Here is a 20,834-nt window from a genome sequence, read left to right as displayed (position 1 = left end):
AGTCTTTGTGGTGGACATAGAAATCATAAAATATGCAGAGTTTTACTGCCTCCTTTAATCCCAATGGCCGTGCAAGGATTTGAAAAGAATGCAGAGCTGGATGTTCAAAAACACTACATCACACCCCCCCCCCCCCCCCACCCCATCCCCCGCTGGCTGTATCTCTTTCTCACAAAACACAAACCTCACCTACAGTGCACCGAGCACGGCCATCACCGCACAGGTCCTTGCATCCTTTCTGCACAACCGTCACGTGCTCCGTCTCTTTCCTACGCTGCGGGGTGTCTCCCCCCCCCCCCTTCCACACACACACACACACACACACACACACTGCCAAAGAGGCATAGTCACACACGTAAGAGCATAAACATAATACAATTTACCAACTCCTCCCTCCCTTGTTTCCCCCTTTATCTACGGGTTATACGCACACACACAAATACAATATAAATATAGATCTTGCACATTTTGCAAGTAAAAAAAAGAATCCCCGTCAAACACCTGAGGAGGAAACATCAAAGAGACAATAGCTCTGAAGGATCCACCTATGCTAATTAAAGTGAGTCATCCTTTACACAAATTAGAATCTTTTTTTCTTCATGTGAAGACTATAGCTTCTGTGAGACCTACTCCATTGATGGATCATTTTAGACTGTGAATGACCCTTGACTAAAAACAACAGAAGATACCTAAAAACATTTTTTTTTGCCAATCATCACTGTTGTACTTCTGAGGTAAAGGAGGGAGGGAGTCATGTGATTTCACATTTCACAGAGGGATGAGGTCAGAGTGATTGAATAAATGACGGTGGTTCAAAAAAGTCACAGACAGTATTATGCTAGACATTTTTAAACAATAATCACTTACTTTGACAAGTACAGCGGGGAATAATAACCTGTCAAGCAATGCAGGGGCGTTAAACACCACAGAATGTGAGTGCAATCTGAATACATTGATACTTATGAACGGTGACCAACTCGCAGGTCTGTTTGCCAGTGAGTGAATGGGGGAAAATTAAATTAGCAAGTAAGCCATTAGATTGAAAATCAGTGAGATATTACAAGCATCCACATCAATTTATGATTAGAACTACGTTATCTATTGTAATAATACCCCCCTATTGAATTCATATAGGCAAAAGCGGAAGAATCATTTGAAATCAGACTCAGAAGGCGTTTATTGCCACATACGTTACACATACAGGAAAAAACAGACTAGTCGAATGACAGGAATAAAATGTACAATAAGATAAAAATATACAAGCCAAATTGAACAATAGAATGGTGCATTGTCAAAGAGACTTTTGCAACGTAATCTTAAAAATGGACCAGGCCCGATTCATAAGAGTTTCATCATAAGAATCGATTTATTTTTTTTTCTCTCGAGGTCTCCCTTCTCACACGCCTCTCATTGGTGAGTCTCCTCTGCCTCGCTCCTTCCTCACCCGCCCCTCTCGCTCCCTTCAGCCTGAGCTTTGTGAGTGAGCTGCAAGATTGTTCAGCAGTCCGTTAAGCCAAATAGTGAAATCTATTTCTGACTCTTGAGCACTCCAGAGGTGGTCAGCGACGGGCAATTGTTATGTTCCACATTGGGAAAAGGAGTCATGCGGTGAAAGGCATTTCGAGCTTTCGTTGTACGAAGATTGAACAATCACAGCTGTATTCTGATTCCACTTAGTGGTATAAGTAACAGCTCTCCCGGGCTGTATGACATCAAAAAAAAAAAAAAAAAAAAAAACAGGCCACTTGACATAAGGAGGGTGAACGCAATGTTGGAACTGACTCTCCATCCGTTACGTATGGGGCATACTTCATGATGGCCATCAATAATATATATATATAATATTAATAAAGGACACAATTCACAATCCCGATTCTAGTCTTATTTTATATGGACGCCTACTTGATTCTTTAAAAAAAAAATTAAATTGGAATAAATCAATTCAAAGTGCCAAAAGAGGACCAGGCCTGGTCAATACAGAATATGAATCCTTTTTAGGGTTTCACAATTTACACAATGTAGACATTGTGTTAAACTTAATTCATTTTTCTCGAGGTCTCTCCGTTTCCACACCTCTCACTCTTTCACGCCTCCGCTGCGTCGCTCCTTCACCCCCCCTCCCGTCCCCCAGCCCCCCCCCGCCCCCCCAGCGCAGCCCTCTGCTTTGTAAATGAGCAGCTGACTGTTCAGCAGTTCTTTAAGCTGAGACTTTTCACCGCTAGAAAAGTCATTAAGTTGCCAGTGAGATGAAACATGTGGGGGGGGGGGGTCAGCATGGCCAGTGTGACATTCGGTGCTTTGGTTGGCTGCCTCCAAAATTGCCCCTCCTTTCCGCTCCGCTCCAGAAATGATTCTGTCTCTTCTGCAACGTTACAACTTTGCCAGTCGGTTATGACACTCCAACCGTCTTAATTATCCTGAACAATGGCGAGGTCTAATTAAGCCTCAGATGCACGCGGTTGCTGATAATTTGATCCCACCAGCTACTCGTGACCCTCACATCTACATGATGATATCGCGACACATTATGCTGCTAATATCTATTTAGTTTTCAAGGCCATAGAGAGTTTGATAAAAGGACTGGGTCTTTCTCATCTTTCTCAAAGCTATAAGAGGAGCCACGGACGGGAAAAACCAGCCTACCAACCCGCAGCCAATCAAGACGCTCCCTTCCCTAAGCCTGGCAATGGTTTAGCACAAGACCATTTAATGTCAGAATTTAAACCCTCATGATGTATGGCACGGCAGCCCCGTGGTCTGCTTTCTCTCCTTAGTTCAAAGGATGAGTCTGGCTGCAAAATGCTCAAGGGCACAGGCTAACGTGATAAACCGGGAACAGAAGCTGCAGGCCGAGGGGGCCGAGGCTCCTGCAAACTGCCGTTTACCCTCACCCTGCGAAAAGCAAAGGCCGGTGTATGTTGAGGGATGCGGCGTCTCCGGAAGCCAAGGGAGGGGAAAAAGGGGATGAGATCTTTCTTCACCCCCCCCCCCTCCCTCCTCAATCAACTCTCAAAGAGGGAGAGGATGAGAACAGGATGGGATTGTATGGATCGAGGATTATCGTTGCTAAAAATAAGATATTAGTACTTTCCTCTCTTGCAATTAGTTCCTCTGGGTTTCCTTTCCTTTGTTGTTGTTCTTCAGGAGGGAGAGCGGTTTTATGAAATGAGCACAAATCATCCACTCAGCGATATAGCATTGTCACGCTGTGGGTTCCTATATATATATATATATATATATTTTTTGTTGTAGTCGCCTGCCTCTCGTGCCCCAAGGGTTAACTTCACTTTCTGCCCTGGTGTGTTTTCTCCTGTGAGTGATTGTCTGCCGCGTCCCTGATTGTTTCCTCCTGTGTCTAATCACCTGCACCTTCCCACTCTATTTACACCATGTGTGTCCCTGGTCTCTCGTCAGTTCATCGTCTTGTCTTTGCCTGTGAGAAAATGTGACTAGTCTTGTTGCAGAGTTGGTTCCATTTGCCCTTAGACGTTTTTAAATAAAGTAGTTTTACTGTTTGAATCCTCCTGTCTCTGGTCTTAGGACGAAACGTGTCAAGCATGATAATACATTGAAATGTATATTATTATTGTATAATATTTTTGCAATGTTAAATTTGTTGTGGAGAGAAACAATTTCAGCTTGCTGTGCAGCCATTTTAAACCACAGCACTAAGGATCCTCCTTTTTTTTAAACTGAAAAGTCAAAAATATCCACTGGAACGTTTTAGTCTGATGCATAGCAATCGGTTAAGCACAGTAGGGGTCATATTTTGGATATAGCAACTATCACATTATGGAATTAATCCCTGCAATTCAATTTGAGGCACAGAAAAAAAAAACAGTATTTGAACATTTTAAGTATTGCTTGATGGATTTAGTTCACAGTCAGGCAGCATCTGAGCACACACACTGTTAGCAGATGGCTGGGTGACAACTTGAGCTGCTGGTTCTCGAGTTGACATATCAGTGAGGTCGCAGCTCAAGGCAGCACTTCATTACATAAAAATCTGTCTCGGTTCCGATTAACACTCACCGGATAACATGGAAATGGCCCCGCAAAGGTTAACAAGAGAAGAGTGGACGTGAAATACTTTAAGTGTATCATCCTTACTTACGCTAAACAACCAATATCACAATGTAAGAATATTCTTTTACACATAAACGTTCTTTAAAAAGTTCTACAGGAGTACAGTTTTATCTTTTCCTCGACCAATGGAGTCAAACCACCATGCAAGGCGGTGGCCTTATAATCAGAAGCTGTTTCAACATGTTAGCAGAAGATGCTCGGGGCTGCTCCCCTGGGGTCATGAGGTGAATGAGAGGAAAAACAAATAAAAGAAGCTGCTATTCAAGTCTTACCTTTTTTTAAGTATTGGTTCTCAAACATTAAATTGCTTTAAATGAAATTCGTCAAATTGTGCAGTAAAAGTTTTGCTCCTGTACAGCACTTGATAAATGTACCTATTTCCACCTCAGACATAAAATGTCCTCCATGTCGATGCAACATGGACACGTTAATCTACATGGACATTGCATTTATCATAGAGCTAGTCCATGTCTGGTATAAGGAACTATTACCGTGGTAGCCTTTTTTTCTTCTTTTTTAGCAGTAAAAAGACTTACTCACACAGTTAATACGAACTAACACATATTGGAGCGGTTTTCCTAAGTAGGGCATATGGCCCATCGCTGCCCACGGCCATTATTCACCAAGGGACGGAAGGAGTGAGCAGAGGGTCGTAGATTTCTGGGTGTGGGGATCGCAGAGCAGGAGGCAGAGTGAGGACATCAGGTTGACAACCTGTGGCCATCTCTCTGATGTTATCCATGCGTATGCTTTCATGAACTCAATCCCAGGAGGCACGCACAAGCACACAGTCACCCGCGCGCATGAAAACGCACGCACGCACACACACACAAAAACTTTCAGCCACACGAATCAAAAGCTGGAGCATTGCAGAGTTGGCACTTGGACAATGTTTGTGAACAAACTGGCAGATGTCAAAAGGCTTTGAAGGCAGGGTTTTAGAGGGGGGGGGAAACGCACTAATACGGATGTGCCGTAGTTACTGTGTGCTTGTTTCTGAGTGCTCTGGGCCCTGGGCTGCCAAAATAATAGAGTGCCAGCCAGGCCTGGATCCTACAGGCGTGAGAAGATGGGGGGGGGGAGTGAAAGCCTTTAAAAACAAACAACATACAAATATTTAATCTTTGATATAGGAGGAAAAAGAGGAAGTAATGGCATATTATAATGTACTGAAGTAACAACTCTACATTTGATCCGTTACTGGCCTGTAGCAGGTCTCTAGTTTCCCTGAAATCCACCCAAATCCCCATGTTCCTGTCAAACGCCACAATTGAAACATTTAAATCCATGTAAAAGTCAAGGCTTTTTTTTTTTTTCCTTCGGTAACACAGGGAAGTTGAAAGGGGTGATCTGGAAAAAATAAAACACGTGAGACACGGGCATATCCAGCGCTTTAACCCTGAAGCCTGCAGGGTAATGGTAGGATTAATTACTGTTGAGTTTGACCCAAGAAGAACTAGAGCAGATTATCCCAGATGCTGCAGAGGAAGGTATTAGTGCCGATCGCCCCGCTACGGCAGAAGAGAGACAAGCCACCTTCCACCGCAAGGATGTCACCGTGACCTCACTGAGACAAAGCCACACCGAGGCAGCGTACAGGAGGCTCACGCCACACCGCGCGGGTTCGTGCGCGCGTCCCCCCCTTCGCCGCCATCAGAAGGCCGAAGTGGGACGCTCCTTTCCTCTTCTCAGCGAGCAGGCAACAGAGGAAGAGAATAATGTGTAATTACAATGGACAATCTAAAACAAAGCCCTTCACTTTCAATGGGTTGCTGTGGGAGGAGGGAAGGTTACCTCAAGGGGGAATTCTAATGAGGCAGATGGCTGAGTGCTCACAGGGGCCGACGCCCATTTGTCCTTTATACATTCTGCCAGCGTCTCCAGCATCCGGAGGAGTGTCACCTGCCTCTTGACCACCGCTCCTTTGTGCTTCTGGGAGTGCGTTACAGACGCTTCTCACAAGATGGAGGGAAGAGATTATTAGAGCAACTTCACACAAATTTGTGATTTTTTTTTGGGGGGCAAAAAATGCACGATACAAATAGCCTTGGCGTGCCCCGAAGAAGGGGACACATTGCATCAATCAACGCGACTGTGTAATGAGTCACTGAGAGCACGCTGCATGTCAACAGAAGAAAAAAAAGAGAAACTCTAGGCAGATTTTCCTTATTTATTCTATACCGTTTTATTTCATCCAGTATGTGTGCTTGTCGACAATGCCGGTTCGGCCTCACCCTTCTCTGACCGCCACACACAAACCACGAGTCACTGCTACAGCGGGAGTGGGCGGTCGCTGCGTGGTTCAGTGCAATGTCCCACAGGTACACATCGAGTCACACCGTACCTGTACAGTTCCGTTTATTGCTTTTTCCTTTAGTTCCCGTGTTAAATGCAGAAGAAAAAAAGATAGATATCCATTGATCAATAGCAAAGCGTTCACAATACTCTCCTTTCCCGAAAAGGTCGAGTGTCCTTTTTAAGAAGTGTTGAACCAGTCGCTGCCTTTGCGGAACCAAAAGGATGAGCCTTTAGGTAGAAAGTCTCTTTCTGTAGCATCATAATATGACGATGTCCCACTCCTGCGCTGCACCAAAGTAGAGAGATTATACAATGCAAATGACATGTTTCCTTAAAAATCATGGATATGTTATGAACTCTGTACATACACACAACTTTGGTGAACTTTGCTTATCATTATGGAGATAATGAGATCCCTTAAGAGTCTAAAGTAGATACAGAAATATAAATAGGTCCTATGGAAATATATAAATCTGTATAAGTACCTTGTCAACATTAGGTTCCCCACAGCAGATAAAGTGGAATTAAATACATACTTTTGCAAATGAAGGATAGTTTCAAAGGAAAGCTTTCGCAATGTAGTATTAACGTCCCTTTCCGGTCTTCTCCGAGACTAATACAGTGAGGAACAGAATCACCTTTGGTTGTCACACAGGATTTTCTGAACAGCTAAAATCAGTAGAGAAACATATGAAAACATCTTTAGAACTAAATCATAGCATCAAAATATATTCGTTGGTTCACGGAATCATGTCAAATTTGAAATATGAACAAGCAGTAAAGATGAATCACTGACTACAGAGATCCGGTCAGCTACACGTTGCCGTTCCAGTGAAGGATCTGAGGGTGAATGAGTACTAAAGTGAAATGGTTTGCTCCCCGTTATGGCATTCGTTCCCTTAACTACCTCATATCCAGGTTACACCGCCCAACAACTCACTCTGTGGTCAAAATCACATCATTATCAAGTTATTCCGTCTCGCTGGAGTGGCAGCAAAAGAGGTCAGTTGTGTTAGACGCTACGATAAACACAAATTTTCCCCACATATACCAATCTTTATATTATATCCAATACCTCTGAGGTACATTGTCACATAAACACCTTATTTTTGCTTTTGTACTAAATAAATTGTGTGATTATGAGAGGGTAGGAGGGATTTGTGGTCATGAATGAATAACGAGCACCTCAGAAATAACACCCCTGGCTTCCTCTCCCCAGAGAAATTGCAGGTTCGATTCAGCTGCTGCAGCATCTAATCCTCAATCACAGCAAATTATTTAATTAGTTTGCATCGCTGATTCCCCAACCCATATTCATGGGCGAGGATAGGTCAACAAAGTAGGGCGAGGCAGGCTAACATTAGACAACAAAATTGGATGTGCACCAAACTGAGTCTTGGAGTTCTGCTTTACAGAAACAACACATTTGTAAGTCTTATGTGGGTACCATGTGGATCGCAACATGTCCAGCTAAGGCCAGAGCCAGGACATAGCCAGGCCACTGCCAGGCCATAGCCATATCCAGCCCTGGCCTCAGGCAGAGGAAAAATAACATATGATAGACAATAGGAATTTATATAAATGTTCATTTTGTATCCTTTATTCCCAAGGCTAGGTTGCCCTGGACAAGATTATATTAAATTGAAAGAGAATCACCCATTCACACGAATGCAAGATATTGAAATTAAATAATAAAACCATAACGGATCACACACAGACATGGCAGGTGCTTTCCCCCCTTTTTCCTCTGAGCTGACTTTTGAACAGACCAGCTTGTAGCGCTTGGACATAAAGCTGGCAGCTATTGTGATCCTTCACCCCTTCTTTGCGATATCCTCTGTTAATCTCAGAGCCGCTTTCTTGCCATGTTTAGATGGGTGACATGGGGAGACATCATGCAAATAATACCCTGCAGGAGCAGATGAGTCACAGATGTTTTTCTCATTTCACTTCTCTCAGAAGACGCAAAGTTTCAAAGGGTCCTCATCGAATCAAAATACTACTTTTGGCTATTTTCATGTCTCTACTCGGGACGAGGGAGTACATGGTCTTCTGTGAGTTGAGAACATTATTGGCATTACATCACTTCAAAGCTTCATGCCATCAATGAAAACATGCTTTTCTCAGTTTTCAAGTTGGCCGTTTTCTTGCATACAATTTCCAAGACAGATTTTTCAATGATGTTGCCCCAAATGAAACTGACAGGACATCATGCAGATTGTGTCAGCTTTCTAACTGACAATGACAGATTCAGCGGATGCACCGTGCCAAACCTTCCCCAAACCACTTATCTGTGATAATGGACCGGATTAAGTCCAGGCCAACTAATCAATCACTGTCTAATGACTGCCTGCCAGCGAACTATGACCTGTGCCTCCCTTTCCCACCCTTTCCCAACGGCGTCCAGCCCCAGCCATCGACCCTGCTAGGTAGTTTGGGATACTCTCACACAGACACACACACACACACACACTCACGGCAATGCTCCATATCAATTCATTTGTACTTTGAAACCCATTAGCTTACCCCGTGTCAAAACAATCCATACTCCGGTTGATCGTGTTCCAGCCTGTTCTGTGGGTTTGCATTCTGTATTATTTGTCCCTCCCAACCAATAGCCACTCTGGATAGCTGGATAGATGTAGAAGAGATTGTTAAACGTGGGAGAGGTGAAGACTTCTCCAAGGGCGAAGAAGACCACGAAAAGGTGATGCTCATCCAAAAGCTATAGTTCAGTATAGATTTCACTCACGTAATTTCATTTGAGAGTAATTCTATAATGATAAGCTAATCATAGTGTCCTTGCTTTGTCTACTTCCCCTTTATCCTGCTGAATCAAATCATATGTCAGTTGATGATAGACTACATTTCCCATGACTCTTTACGGAGATAATTACTTACTGCATTGTTTATACAGGTACTTGTAAAAAGAGGCAATTCTGAGAATGACAACAAAGATGAACTCTTAATCAATGTTACCATTTTGCTGACTGGAAGAATTGTGGTATCACGTAAATAATATCAAAATGACGGCAGTTACCCAAACAAAAGTTAAATCAACATCCCATCAACAGTATTGCTCAAAACATTTTTTTTAAGCGTTCCATGGCAGACCTTCCCTTTAGGTTGATGATAGAAGATTGTAATTTTATGATAGTGTTTTTGCTAATATATGCATTTTTGTCTTTACCAGAAATCATACATTGAATCATTGATCATAAACGTGGTGGCTAAATATAATCATCTGACTACAATAAGAAGGTAGAAAATCTATTTGTCTTAGATTAGTTTACAAAATGTTGTGGAACGAGAAAGGTATAATTGAATATTTATTATTTTTGCCAGGTGAAGTAAACGTGTGTTGGTGTTTGCACAGTGCAGCTGTGTGTCGTGTCATGTCATGTGAAACACTACCTGTAGGGACTTTTGAGAACTTTAACGAGGTAAGACTGAGCACCTCTGTGTGCGAGTCCATGATAGCCTGCGAGGGTCAAGGGATTCCAGACATGTCTTGTTGAATTAGTCTTCTGTGGCTGAGTGCTGTGACTGAGTTAGGGACTCAGGTGTCTGAGTGGAACCTGGGTCCGTCTTGGTGATGAGCTGGAGACAAACATGTAGAAGCAAATCACTGCTATTCTCCTTTGGGAGTTTAGTGTTACTGTGTATTCAGTTGTCTTGAACACTTTCAAGCTGTCTGTTTTTACTGCTACATCAGGATAAGCTCATCTCTTTACTGTACACAAGGTCTTTCCGGCACTTTCATGCAAGCTATTTTTCTCCGACTTACAGAAGCAACGCTTTATTATGGCAAAACTTAAAGGAGAACATGCAGTAAAGAGTGGGATGTTTTAGGAGATTTACTAAGTCATGTTTTCAGATTGCCTCACACCAATTGAGTCGGTTCTGTGTCTTGCTTAAAGGACACTTTGGCAGAAGAAATGGCTGCTGGTGAAAACGTCAAAGGTCTTCAACCAATGAACATTTCAGTTACGAAACAGTCTCTTAAACCCCGGGGTCACAGTGCATCGACCACAGCTACAGTGCCTACTTTTAGCAACACTAAATGTACATACATTCAACATCTCAAACTCAGCATTGGCCTTCAATCAGGAAACATGTCTGTATTGAAATAGCAGCTATAGTGGACTAAGTTATGCAGAAATCAAATACAGTGTCAAGTGGCATACCTCACTCGGATATTTCAGCTTGTGTACCAGCTAACAAACGGTTCACAATGCAACACACAAGCTGAGGTTAAAGGAAGTTCTAGGTTTTGAGTGAAAATTGCCCATCATTTTGATCAGTTAAGGGAAGAGTCTATCTTTGCATCAGACTGTCCCAATGAATCGTAGACTTATCTGCAATAACACTCACACAAATTTGCGAACAGTCAGAAAAAAAGCATGCTTTCTACACACATTAGCGGCATGAGCTTGGAAGACAAAGTGAGCTTGTTAGGAGGTGTTTGAGGAGTCTGCAGAAAATAGTCACTCACATACTGTTTTGACTCAATATTAAGATGGCGGGTTGCTCCATAAACCCCTTCCCCCCCCTGCTTCAAACACATTATTATTACAATAAAGTGGTATAAAAAAAGGATTGACGGGCCAAGAAAAAGCGAATAAGCCCGCCAGAAGTCTTTTTGGTTTCCTAAAGTCCCTTTTCCATCTCCTATAATCTTTTCAAAAATGTCATCTCCATCTCATAACAGTTTTCCAAAAGTTTATACTGAGGATAAATAAGTACAATCTAATAGATACATTTAAGGATCAACAATATGTGATCCTATATGAGATGGTAAAAGATTTAGCCAGTATCGAAGAATTTTGTTTTAGCTATAAATTTAGATAAAAGCATTTATACATGCAGGTATTAGTGCATAGGTTCCTGCAGAAACAGAGTATTAATGTGTTGTCAAACAAATCGTCGTCCAAAAATTGAATTTGGCATAGTTATAGATAAAAAGAAAATTACCTTTCAGATTGAGATCTTTTTGTCACACCTTCTTAGTCACGGATTCAATTATCATTTAAATATACCTCTATCTATGTACATACCGTACGAATAAAAAAAATGTTAAAGCAAAACACAAATATAGATTATTCTTTACCTCAGAGCATCCCAATAAAGTGTTACTTAAATCATAGTTATTTTAGTCAAATCTCATGACAGAAAAAATCACACGAAGATTGTTTGTGTATGTCTCAGTTTCGAAGAGCACTGGAGGGTGTGATTAATCCTCACAAATTGGAAGGGAGTTTAGAGCGGACAGTTTGAGGTTCCAGATCTGATGAGTAGGCTGCAGAGGCCCTCTGTCGAGGCGAGGCCGGGGAGGCCCCAGTGGACTGTATCTGGTGAGGGTGCCCCGGAGACATATGGGTTGGAGGAGTCATGTGTCCTGGCACTGAGCTACAAGGTTTAGGAACAAGAGTGGGCGAGGAGAAGGGCGAGGGGTAATATCCAGTGTCCACAAAGGAGCAGGCAGTATGGTGGCCTAAGGCCGTGGCCACCTCCTGGGGCAGAGAAGGGCGCGAGCTGGATGAAAGCTTACTGTCCTCGGAAAAGTGGCCAAGTGGAGAATCTCTCTCTCTCTCTGCCGCGTGTGGCGGCGGGCTGCGAAGCTGTGAAGGGAGAGAGGACTGAGACATGAGCGGACAACCGTGGGATCCTGTGGCACTTGAGTGGTCACTGTAGAAGAAAGTCCTGCTCGCCACTGGGCTTTGAATAGTGGGGCTGGGCGCTACTGGGGTAAGGCAGGGGGAGGCGTTGGCTGAACCATACTGTGCCAGGGAGGCCAGTGCAGACCTTTCCAGGGACATATGGTGAGGCATTAAGCCAGACTGGAGGGCTGCCAGGCTAAAATGGTTGAGGGAGGACGGGGAACCCTCAGCAGGCTGCTGGCTGTGCTGTCCTCTGCTAGAGGCCGGCGAGCCGTGTTGGGGAGAGTGGAAGAGGTTTAAGCCACTGGTAGTCCTGCCTCCCCCAGCAAACTGCTGAAAAGGGGCTACCTGAGGCAGCTTGGGAAGTGGCTGACTATGTAGAAGTTGACCAGGAATTGGACTTGATGAGGCGGTAGATATAGGACTCTGACCAGAGGAGGAACCAAGATGTCCAGCAGAAGTCCCTCCTATGGGACAAGCTGTAGAACCACCTATATGGCTCCCTACAACTCCTACTGATGCTTTGCCTGTATGTCCTCCAATCACCGCCCCCCCTGGCGTACTCAAACCTCCTAAATAGCTGGTTGTGGTTTCGTCTGAAACCCTTCCCAACAATCCTTCAGGATTACCTATCATTGAACCGCCAGACCCCCCTCCAAGTGGTCCCCCAGAAGGCCCTCCTGTGAATCCCTCGGAAACCACTCCTATTGATCCAGCAGAAGCTTTTCCCAACGATCCTACCAGTGACTCCCCAAATGCACCTCCCACTGATCCCCCAGAAGCTCTTCTCATTGATCCCCTAGAAGCCCCTCCCATTGATTTCCTGGCTGTTTCTCCTATTGAACCGCAGGTAATGCCCCCCGCTGATCCACCTGAGGCCCCACCTGCTAACCTGACACAAGCAGCAGCAGCTGATCCTTCAGATATCCCTCCAATTGAATCCCCTGAGATCTCGACTACTGATCCACCAGTAGCTCCTACCGAGCCAAATTGTCCCCTAAATGTAAAGTCCTCTCCTGCCCAAGCTGCGTCTCCTCCCATGGCTCCTTCCACAAAGTCTCCAACTGCTCCACCCGAGGACCAACCTGTAGCAACACCACATGCTCCAACTGCCGCGCCACTTATTCCTGACCCTGTGCTTCCACCTGTAGATCCTTGGTTGAAAAGGTTTGAGAGAGGTGGAGTGCTGGAGCGGAACGGTTGTTGATGCTGCGGTTGTGGGTGTAATTGGGCCGTGCTAGACGAGGGTGAGTCAGAGGAAGAGTATGGTCCGAAGGGGAAGGCAGAGGCCTGTCTTCCACTAGGTCCACGCTGGACCCCGCTACCTGAGGACTGTTGGCTCGAGCCAGTGGGCCCTGTACCTGACGTCATGTGAAGGGCCCGAAAAGAGGCCAGCAAGGGCATGTCCACCCCAGTGGCCAATTCAGAGGGTGTGTTAGAGGGGGAGTCCCCAACAGAGCCAGATCCTGGGGATGGAGAAACAAACGTGTGGAACTTCTTAAGCTGGCTGGATGGGTCCTTTAAGGACCCCAGAACAGAAACTGGGGGCCTGAATAGAGTATGTGGAAGGTGGGGATGGTGTGTCAGGGCAATGGCTACTGAGGTGGTGGCAGCTGCAGCCTGAAGAGGGGCCTGGATGAGGGGGGCCCATATTACAGGGGTAGGTGAAGGAGGCGTCTGGGATGGGGCATTCTGCAAGAGGTGGGCACAGTGGGCCATATCCCTGTCGTGCTGCACAATCTGCTGAATGATCTCACTCTCGTGGTAGTTGAGTCCACCCGAGCTTAGGTCATGTTGTACCTTGTGCTGCAGGATGGAGTTTTTCTTGCCTGGAAAAAGCACAAAAAAGAAATCAGACACAGAGAGGGACAGTAAGAGAGAAAAGGAGAATGTTGGAATTGACATTTGGGTGTAACTACATTATTATCCAACAACCCTTTCCAAAAAAAAGCTGGCACGGCAGCAACTATGAAAGAAATAAAAAAGGAGATGCATGTTCACAAAATCACAAGTAGGCTAAAGGAAGGAGAAGAGATTGGGTGATAGATGAGAATGGTAAAGACAAAGCATAAAAGTGCACAGAGTAAGAGAAACAACAAAAGATCGGTTGAAGACACCTACGCTGACGTTGACAGCCTAAGGTGTAGGCGGTGTATGTCTGACTAACTCTGACTCTTATTCCCTTGCTAACAGGGACAGAACATAATGCAAACATTGTACTGTGAGATACGAGAGCTGCAATGAAATAAAAGGTCGAGCCTTCTCTCTTGTGTGATGTTTTCTGTCCTGTTATGGGCTGTCAATATCAAAAACAAGCATTTTATTTTATTTTAAATGGTACAATTTCTGTGGGAAGAGCTCCCTGTACCAGAAAGAAGCACAATGAAACAATTTGAGACTCAATATAAGAATGAACTTTTTCATGATATTTTTCCTCCTAGTTGCTTCCCTTGAGTTTCCTCATTACCACAAAGTACCTGTGAGCTGAGACACGTTCAAAGAAACAAGTTGAAGTTGCACCACCATGACAGGCATACAAACTGCTGACTCAACCTTACAGACAAATTTGTGGAAATCTGGCCGCACAGTCCATTAGTCATTGTTTAATGGCTGCACTTGCGATGACGGGGTTAATTCATGTGACTACCATTTTCAATTTGGTGCAAATAAAAGCCGGTGAAATCAGAAGTTATTGTAAATGCAAATAAGGCCAGATCCATCCCCCCCGAGTATAAGAGATACAATATTGAGGTATTCCATCTACATCTAGCTTGAACCCGGTCACCATCTGATCCTTCATCATCTGCACGCCTCCAATCAGGTTGTGAGGTCATCAAGACAGTAATTCAGTTGTGGAACCATTGCTGTGTAAGTAAGGTAAAAAGGAAAAAAGGGTGTACACAAGCCTAACTCCTAGGAGAAAGGACATACTCAGTGACAAAGACATTGCTATCAGCCCACCACATCTTTTGGAAGTAGCCATTTTCTACAAAGGGAACCCCTAAAGCAGTTTCTCTATCGTCTATTCTAAACATAGCAAAGGATAAAACAGAGCATGCTGCGATTGCTGAGTGATTATGCAGGCGTGCCTTCCATTGTGAATTTTTCATCTACTCAGGCTAAGCCTGGGAAAAGCAATAGATATGGAAAGAATCAATTGTATCCATAAAAAGATACATATTTTATTATCCACACTGATACTCAATGAAATAAATTATTTTGAAAGTGATTTTTGTCATTTAGTATCAATCAATTTTTTTTTTTTTGCAGCATGTTGGGTCATGAAGATAAAACAGTCATGAGTATATAAAAGGAGGAAATTAAACAGAGATACATCCTCTCCTAAGACGGTAATGATTTCTACTCTATTATTACGTCTTCTAGGTAAAACAGGATAAATAATGAGCTCTATTTGCAAGCATTCGTCAAACCTTCTTCAAGATTCCCCATATATATTTTCTTACCAATGCGGTCCAGCCTGTCCACGGCGACAGTCTCAAATGCCCTTCTCATCATGGGATACTCCTCCAGCACCTCATTGAAGTTGTCCACAGACAGAGAGTACAGGCGACAGTACGTGTCTGCTCGTACGCTGGCTGTCCTTCTGCCTCGTGTCAGCAAGCAAATCTCTGCAACAGAGACAGTAATGTGTGAGAGTTAAACCCATGGGTTCACCTGACTTTGACTTAATATGACATTCAAAACAGTCACCAGTTGTATATATATATATACATACAATAATTGGCCAAACCCAGGGAAAATAAGGCTCCTTTTATACACGCTGAACGGCTGCAGAGCCCCAGCAAATACATGGTGTGTTTGTATGAGTGTGTTTGTACTGTATGCAGATTTTCCCATGTACTTGCATCCATGTGTTGGTACACGCTTCCTGTCGTTTCTCTTTAGCTTTCATCTCATCTGCTGCCCTGCCTTCCTGTGTTTGCCATCACACAGGAACTGAAATCCCTTTCCAGCACATCTTCACTCAAAATATTTCAATTCTCTGACAGAATACACCCCCCCCCCCCCCAATAGCATACATAAAATCCATTTTTTTAAACAAATTGTTGTGCAAGTTATGCCCCTGAAATTGCAGGAATCGTTTGACTCTTTCCAGAAATTGTTGTGTTTCTCTCAAGTGTTCCTTTCTCTTATTTGGGTATTGCATATCAATAGAATGATGATGTTTGTGGGTATTGTATTTCCGGTCTCCCCTCTCAGTTGATGCCATGCCCCCTGAAAAAAATATCTTAAACTTGAAAATAGAAGATTTGAATATATGAATCAGCAAATGTAAAATATATATATATATATACATATATAACTTAAGAATGAACTAAATTCAACCCAAAAATATTTTTTGTCCACTTATTTTGATTTTGAAGACATTGTTGTATTTTTCAATGTTCAAGACCAAAATTTCACGTATGTACACATATGTTTTTCAAACATGTACACACTTTGTTGTCCACAAGTGTTTGTTGTTTGAGTAGCCAATTGCAATTTGACAATGCACGCCACTCATATTAAGAACTGCAGGTGGAAAACTTTCTGTAAATAATAGCTCTAAGAAGTTAATTCACTGTGTGTGTGATTGAGAGACAGCATGAGTCAACGAACAATGGTCAAAAGTCAGAAAAGGAGCTGGTTGAATGTCAGAGGGTAAAAAAAAACACGCTCCCCTCTCTGCGGGTGTTTGCATACACCGTGTTCACACGCATGTGTGTGTGTGTGTGTGTGCACTGTGTGATAGCAGGACAGCTGTGGCTGTGCTGGGGTTCACAGCTCTGTACTAAATCCTCTTGTCCCGTGGTCTTCTGGATGAAGCCCGCACAGGAAAAGATGAGGTGCTGAGCTGCAGTGGGCCCTTAACTATCTCTGTGGAAAGAAAGTGAAGCCCAGACACTTAGCATTGCCATCTGAACTACAAGTGCTGGCACAAATAAATAGTCGCGTCTGGTGCAACCCAAGCTGGACAATAAGTAAATATCTGATATTTTTCAGCTCAATACGTGTATAATTTAGAAGCCAAGAAAAATGTCAGGTCGAAATAAAATATATTTCAATATGATATTGTTGGTAATTGTAAGAGATTTGATTGAGCATGTAATTAGATTTTTTTATTTAATTTGATGGAGAAATCCCCAGGACATTTTATATCATTTTTCAGACAGAGGTTTATCACCAGCTCTCAATTCAGCCAGTTCTTAAACCGCTTTTGCTGATGGTTTGTGAGTTACATTCAATTTATTTATGAATGCTCTACTCCCACTGCTTACTGACATATCTTATGACTCATTACAATGATCCCCAAATCCTGCATGTAATCATAGAACAGGCTTAGTTGATGTATTGTAGATCTGCCTGTGTTCTGCAATGGGCGTATGTTTTCTCCTCGGTCTGACTGCCTCCTCTACAATTATCCATTTCTGTTTTGTCCCTAACAACAATCATATTATCCGTTTTCAGCCCAAAACTGTGGGCTTTGTTACATCACATCATATTTATGCACTAGAAGCTGTAACTTTGGCAAAGCCAAGATGCATTTCATTTTCACACTTTACCGACAATGCATTCATCAAAATTGAATGGCACCAGTTCAAATTGGATGCTGCACAGGGAAAGGAGGACATTGACGTCATGTGCTGTGGCCTTGGTGAGAACACGTTTGACTCGTCTTTTTTGTGATTTTGCAGCCCATGTGTCTTAGACTCTTCCTGGGAAGATCAGACAGGAGGTGAGGGGGGGGGGGGGGGGGGGTAGATAAATAGAGGGCCAACTAACATGCTCTCTGAGTTTTTATCGGCTTTCCTGCTTGCCACAACTCCACTAGGAATAGACAACTGAGCAAAAAACAGTCAATAAAATAAATCTTATTATTATTGTATAGTATTGTTTTATTGATCATGTTACTTATCTTACATTATGCCCTTAGTGTTTGGATGATGGCCAAACTTATTGAGTCGTGTCACGTGACAACGCATTGTATCCTCTTACCCTTTCCAACCTATTATATTAAAAAAGACTGCTCCATACGTCATTGTGCACCCCGTTACTGTCACTCACTCAACTGCAGCAGAGTCTCAATGATCCAGAATAAGAGGCGTAGGAGTGTTAACTGGGTTAAGGATCGGGAGGATTACCTGGCCTTTGCTGCTGCCAGACCCTCTCAATGACTCACTCAGTCAGAGGGGCCATTTGGCTCCTCTATAGCACGGCCATGTCTAAGCTCCGAGAGGCAAAAAAAAGCGACAGAGATAGGAGCGTTCGTTCTCTGGACCCAAGCTACCTGTGAACACCATTCACAGAAAGAATCTGGTAAATTCAAGGAGGGTGAAACGGGAATCTAAGTGCTTCCCTCCTTAGCCGAGGGTGGAGGGTGGAGGGTGGAGGGTGCGTGCGTTTTCTCCCTGAGCCCAGAGCGGCGTCCAGGGAGCAGGCTTGGCAGCGACGGACGTGTCCCTCGGCGTTAGTGCTGCAGTCACATTACATTTCCCCCTCCTCATTGGATTGCTGTGTGCCCATCCGACGCTCCCATCCAGTTCCTGTCGCGTCGACTCTAGACTTTGGGCTCAAGCAAATCCAGCAGCTAACACACTGGGGCAGACTGCTGAGTATATAATTGTGTGAATAATTCAGGTCATCGGAATGAAAGAGGTTCGGTACATGAGTTTGACGAGATGTTAATGAGCACATACGCATGGCGTTTGTCGTCCTCTAAACTGGAGCTTTTTTTTTTTGCGAGGGTTTTAAGAAAAAAAGAAAAGCTCATCAATGAAGGGATGTATTTTTTTGCTCTACATTCAAATGCAGGAAGGTGAGTCAACGCCTATCCATCCAGGTGGAACGGGCCCCAGGGTTGTGCACGCTGTCCTGTTAAAATGAAATAAACTGTTCAATCAGTGGGTCCAGGGTTACCTCACTAACCTGACTAAAGATCCCATTCTCTCTTCAAAAAAGGCTTCAAAATAGCAGTGCACAAACCAATTGGTGACGTCAAGATGACTACGGCTACTTCCTATATACAGCCTTTCGTTATTCTACTAATGTGTACTCAAGGGGAAAAGAAGGGGAGGAGGTCCAACTCGCCATACAAACCGTAAGGACAAAGCTTGTACTATACAATTGACCTCTTTGAATTGAATTCTTTGAAACTCTTTTCCAGCCTTGCCGAGGAGGGTCGATGGATGGTACATTTTGGACAGTATTTTAGACAACATCTCGCTCGGGGTCCATGTTGTCGGAAGTGTTGATTCGCTTTGGCATGTGAAAAGATAGATTGCCTGCCATCTTCTCATTATTTCTCTGGAACCCCCCCCTTGGAGAGAAGGCATGGAGATGGACTTGGGCAGGCGAGGCGTAATTAAACTTCCACAGGCAGGTCATGTGCTGTTAAACGCTTTGCCACCATTTCTCATTTAACTGTGTAGACTAAATGATACGCTGTCACTGGGCAAATTAATTGGTATTTGGTGAGGGCAGTATGGCCGCATTGTCTCCTACATGTGTCATAAGCTCTGTGGGGCCGTGAGAAGGTGACGCATTATCTGACCCTGGTTAAGAGCACAACACGAGTTAAGTACATCACAGCTCCGGGTTTTTGTGAGTCTTAAGCATGCAAACGGTGGGTCATTTCACAGATTTATCTCCCCTTTGATGGCTGAATGCATATTTCTTATTTTGTAATTCAGAAAGCAGTTTTCTCAATTTGGGTTTGACCTACATTCAAGAGACAGTGTGTGATGTAAATTAAGGGAAATAATCCCTGCATAAAGCATGTAGTGGAATTTCAAGTCAGGTAACAAACAAACAAACATGTCCGTCCCCCACAACGAGCTAATGACAGAGCCAGAACAGATTTTTACAAATGCCCCCAGACAAATACAAACACAAACCCTAGCCAACCTAACAAGGCACTGGAGCATTAATAATATCAAAACAGAGAAAGATGTGTGTGTGACCTTTAAGTTTGGGATTTTGGTGCAGCGGCTTACCTCCAAAGTAGCAGCCATCTGACAGCTTGGTCTCTTTAGTGCCTTTGGTTAGCACGCTGACGACCCCGTGCTGTATGAAGTACATTTTTTTGCCGATGGTGCCTTCCCTGATGATGTAATCGCCGGGCTGGAACACCTCAAACCTCAGCTTGGTGAGCATCGAAGTGACAAAGTTGGGGTCCGCGTTGGCAAACAGAGGCATGGACGCCACCAGCTTCCGACAGTTGAAGTTGACGATTTCCTGCGTGAGAGAAAGCAGTCGGCGAGATAAGCGGCAAAGCGGCAAAGAGCTGCATCACATGTGTGGAAGCTCGCCAGGCAGGAGCTCTCATCCCACCTCTCGCAGCGGCTCGTTCAGCTCTCCCAGGATGCTGTCCTCGTCGAACATCTTGCCCTGGTAGCGGTGCTCGTAGTAGTCGTGGATTCTCTGCCTCATATCCGCCGGCAGCTTGTGGAAGGACATGTACTGCTCCACCTGTTTGTACTGCAGGGACACCGAGACACACGACAATCAGGTTACTCAAAGGCCATGCTGCTGTAGCACGGATATACAGCCACGGGGAAACAGCTGGACCCGAAGTCACACACACACACACACACACACACACACACACACACAAGGAGACGGAGACGGACACATAGAGGCCATCGTTGAATTTCATAGTTTCTTGAATTTGAGGAGAATTGGAAAGTTTGGGTACAAAGTAGAAAGTGGGAGAAGAAGTTACGTAGTGATTATATATCCATATGTAATGTATTCAAACTAGTGAAAGAAGAGACTAGCAGGAGGGAATAC

At 43.9% G+C, this 20,834-nt stretch overlaps 1 protein-coding gene across 1 annotated transcript in view; it reads right to left on the bottom strand.

Moving 5' to 3' along the window:
* Window positions 1-10,938: 10,938 nt before the first annotated feature.
* Window positions 10,939-20,834, bottom strand: part of hcn4 (hyperpolarization activated cyclic nucleotide-gated potassium channel 4) — a 45,268-nt gene continuing 35,372 nt past the window's right edge. Inside the window, exons 5-8 of the mRNA XM_037453604.2 lie at window positions 20,376-20,522; window positions 20,039-20,279; window positions 15,509-15,673; window positions 10,939-13,873 (exon numbers count right to left, since the gene is read on the bottom strand). Coding sequence (XP_037309501.2) covers window positions 11,625-13,873; window positions 15,509-15,673; window positions 20,039-20,279; window positions 20,376-20,522 — 2,802 coding nt within the window. The 3' untranslated portion in view covers window positions 10,939-11,624. The remainder of the gene's footprint in view (window positions 13,874-15,508; window positions 15,674-20,038; window positions 20,280-20,375; window positions 20,523-20,834) is intronic.

Source organism: Pungitius pungitius, chromosome 4 (genome assembly GCF_949316345.1).
Source record: "Pungitius pungitius chromosome 4, fPunPun2.1, whole genome shotgun sequence".
Lineage (NCBI taxonomy): Eukaryota > Metazoa > Chordata > Actinopteri > Perciformes > Gasterosteidae > Pungitius > Pungitius pungitius.
Note: the sequence above shows the minus strand (reverse complement) of the source record. Positions and strands in the feature narration are given on the sequence as shown.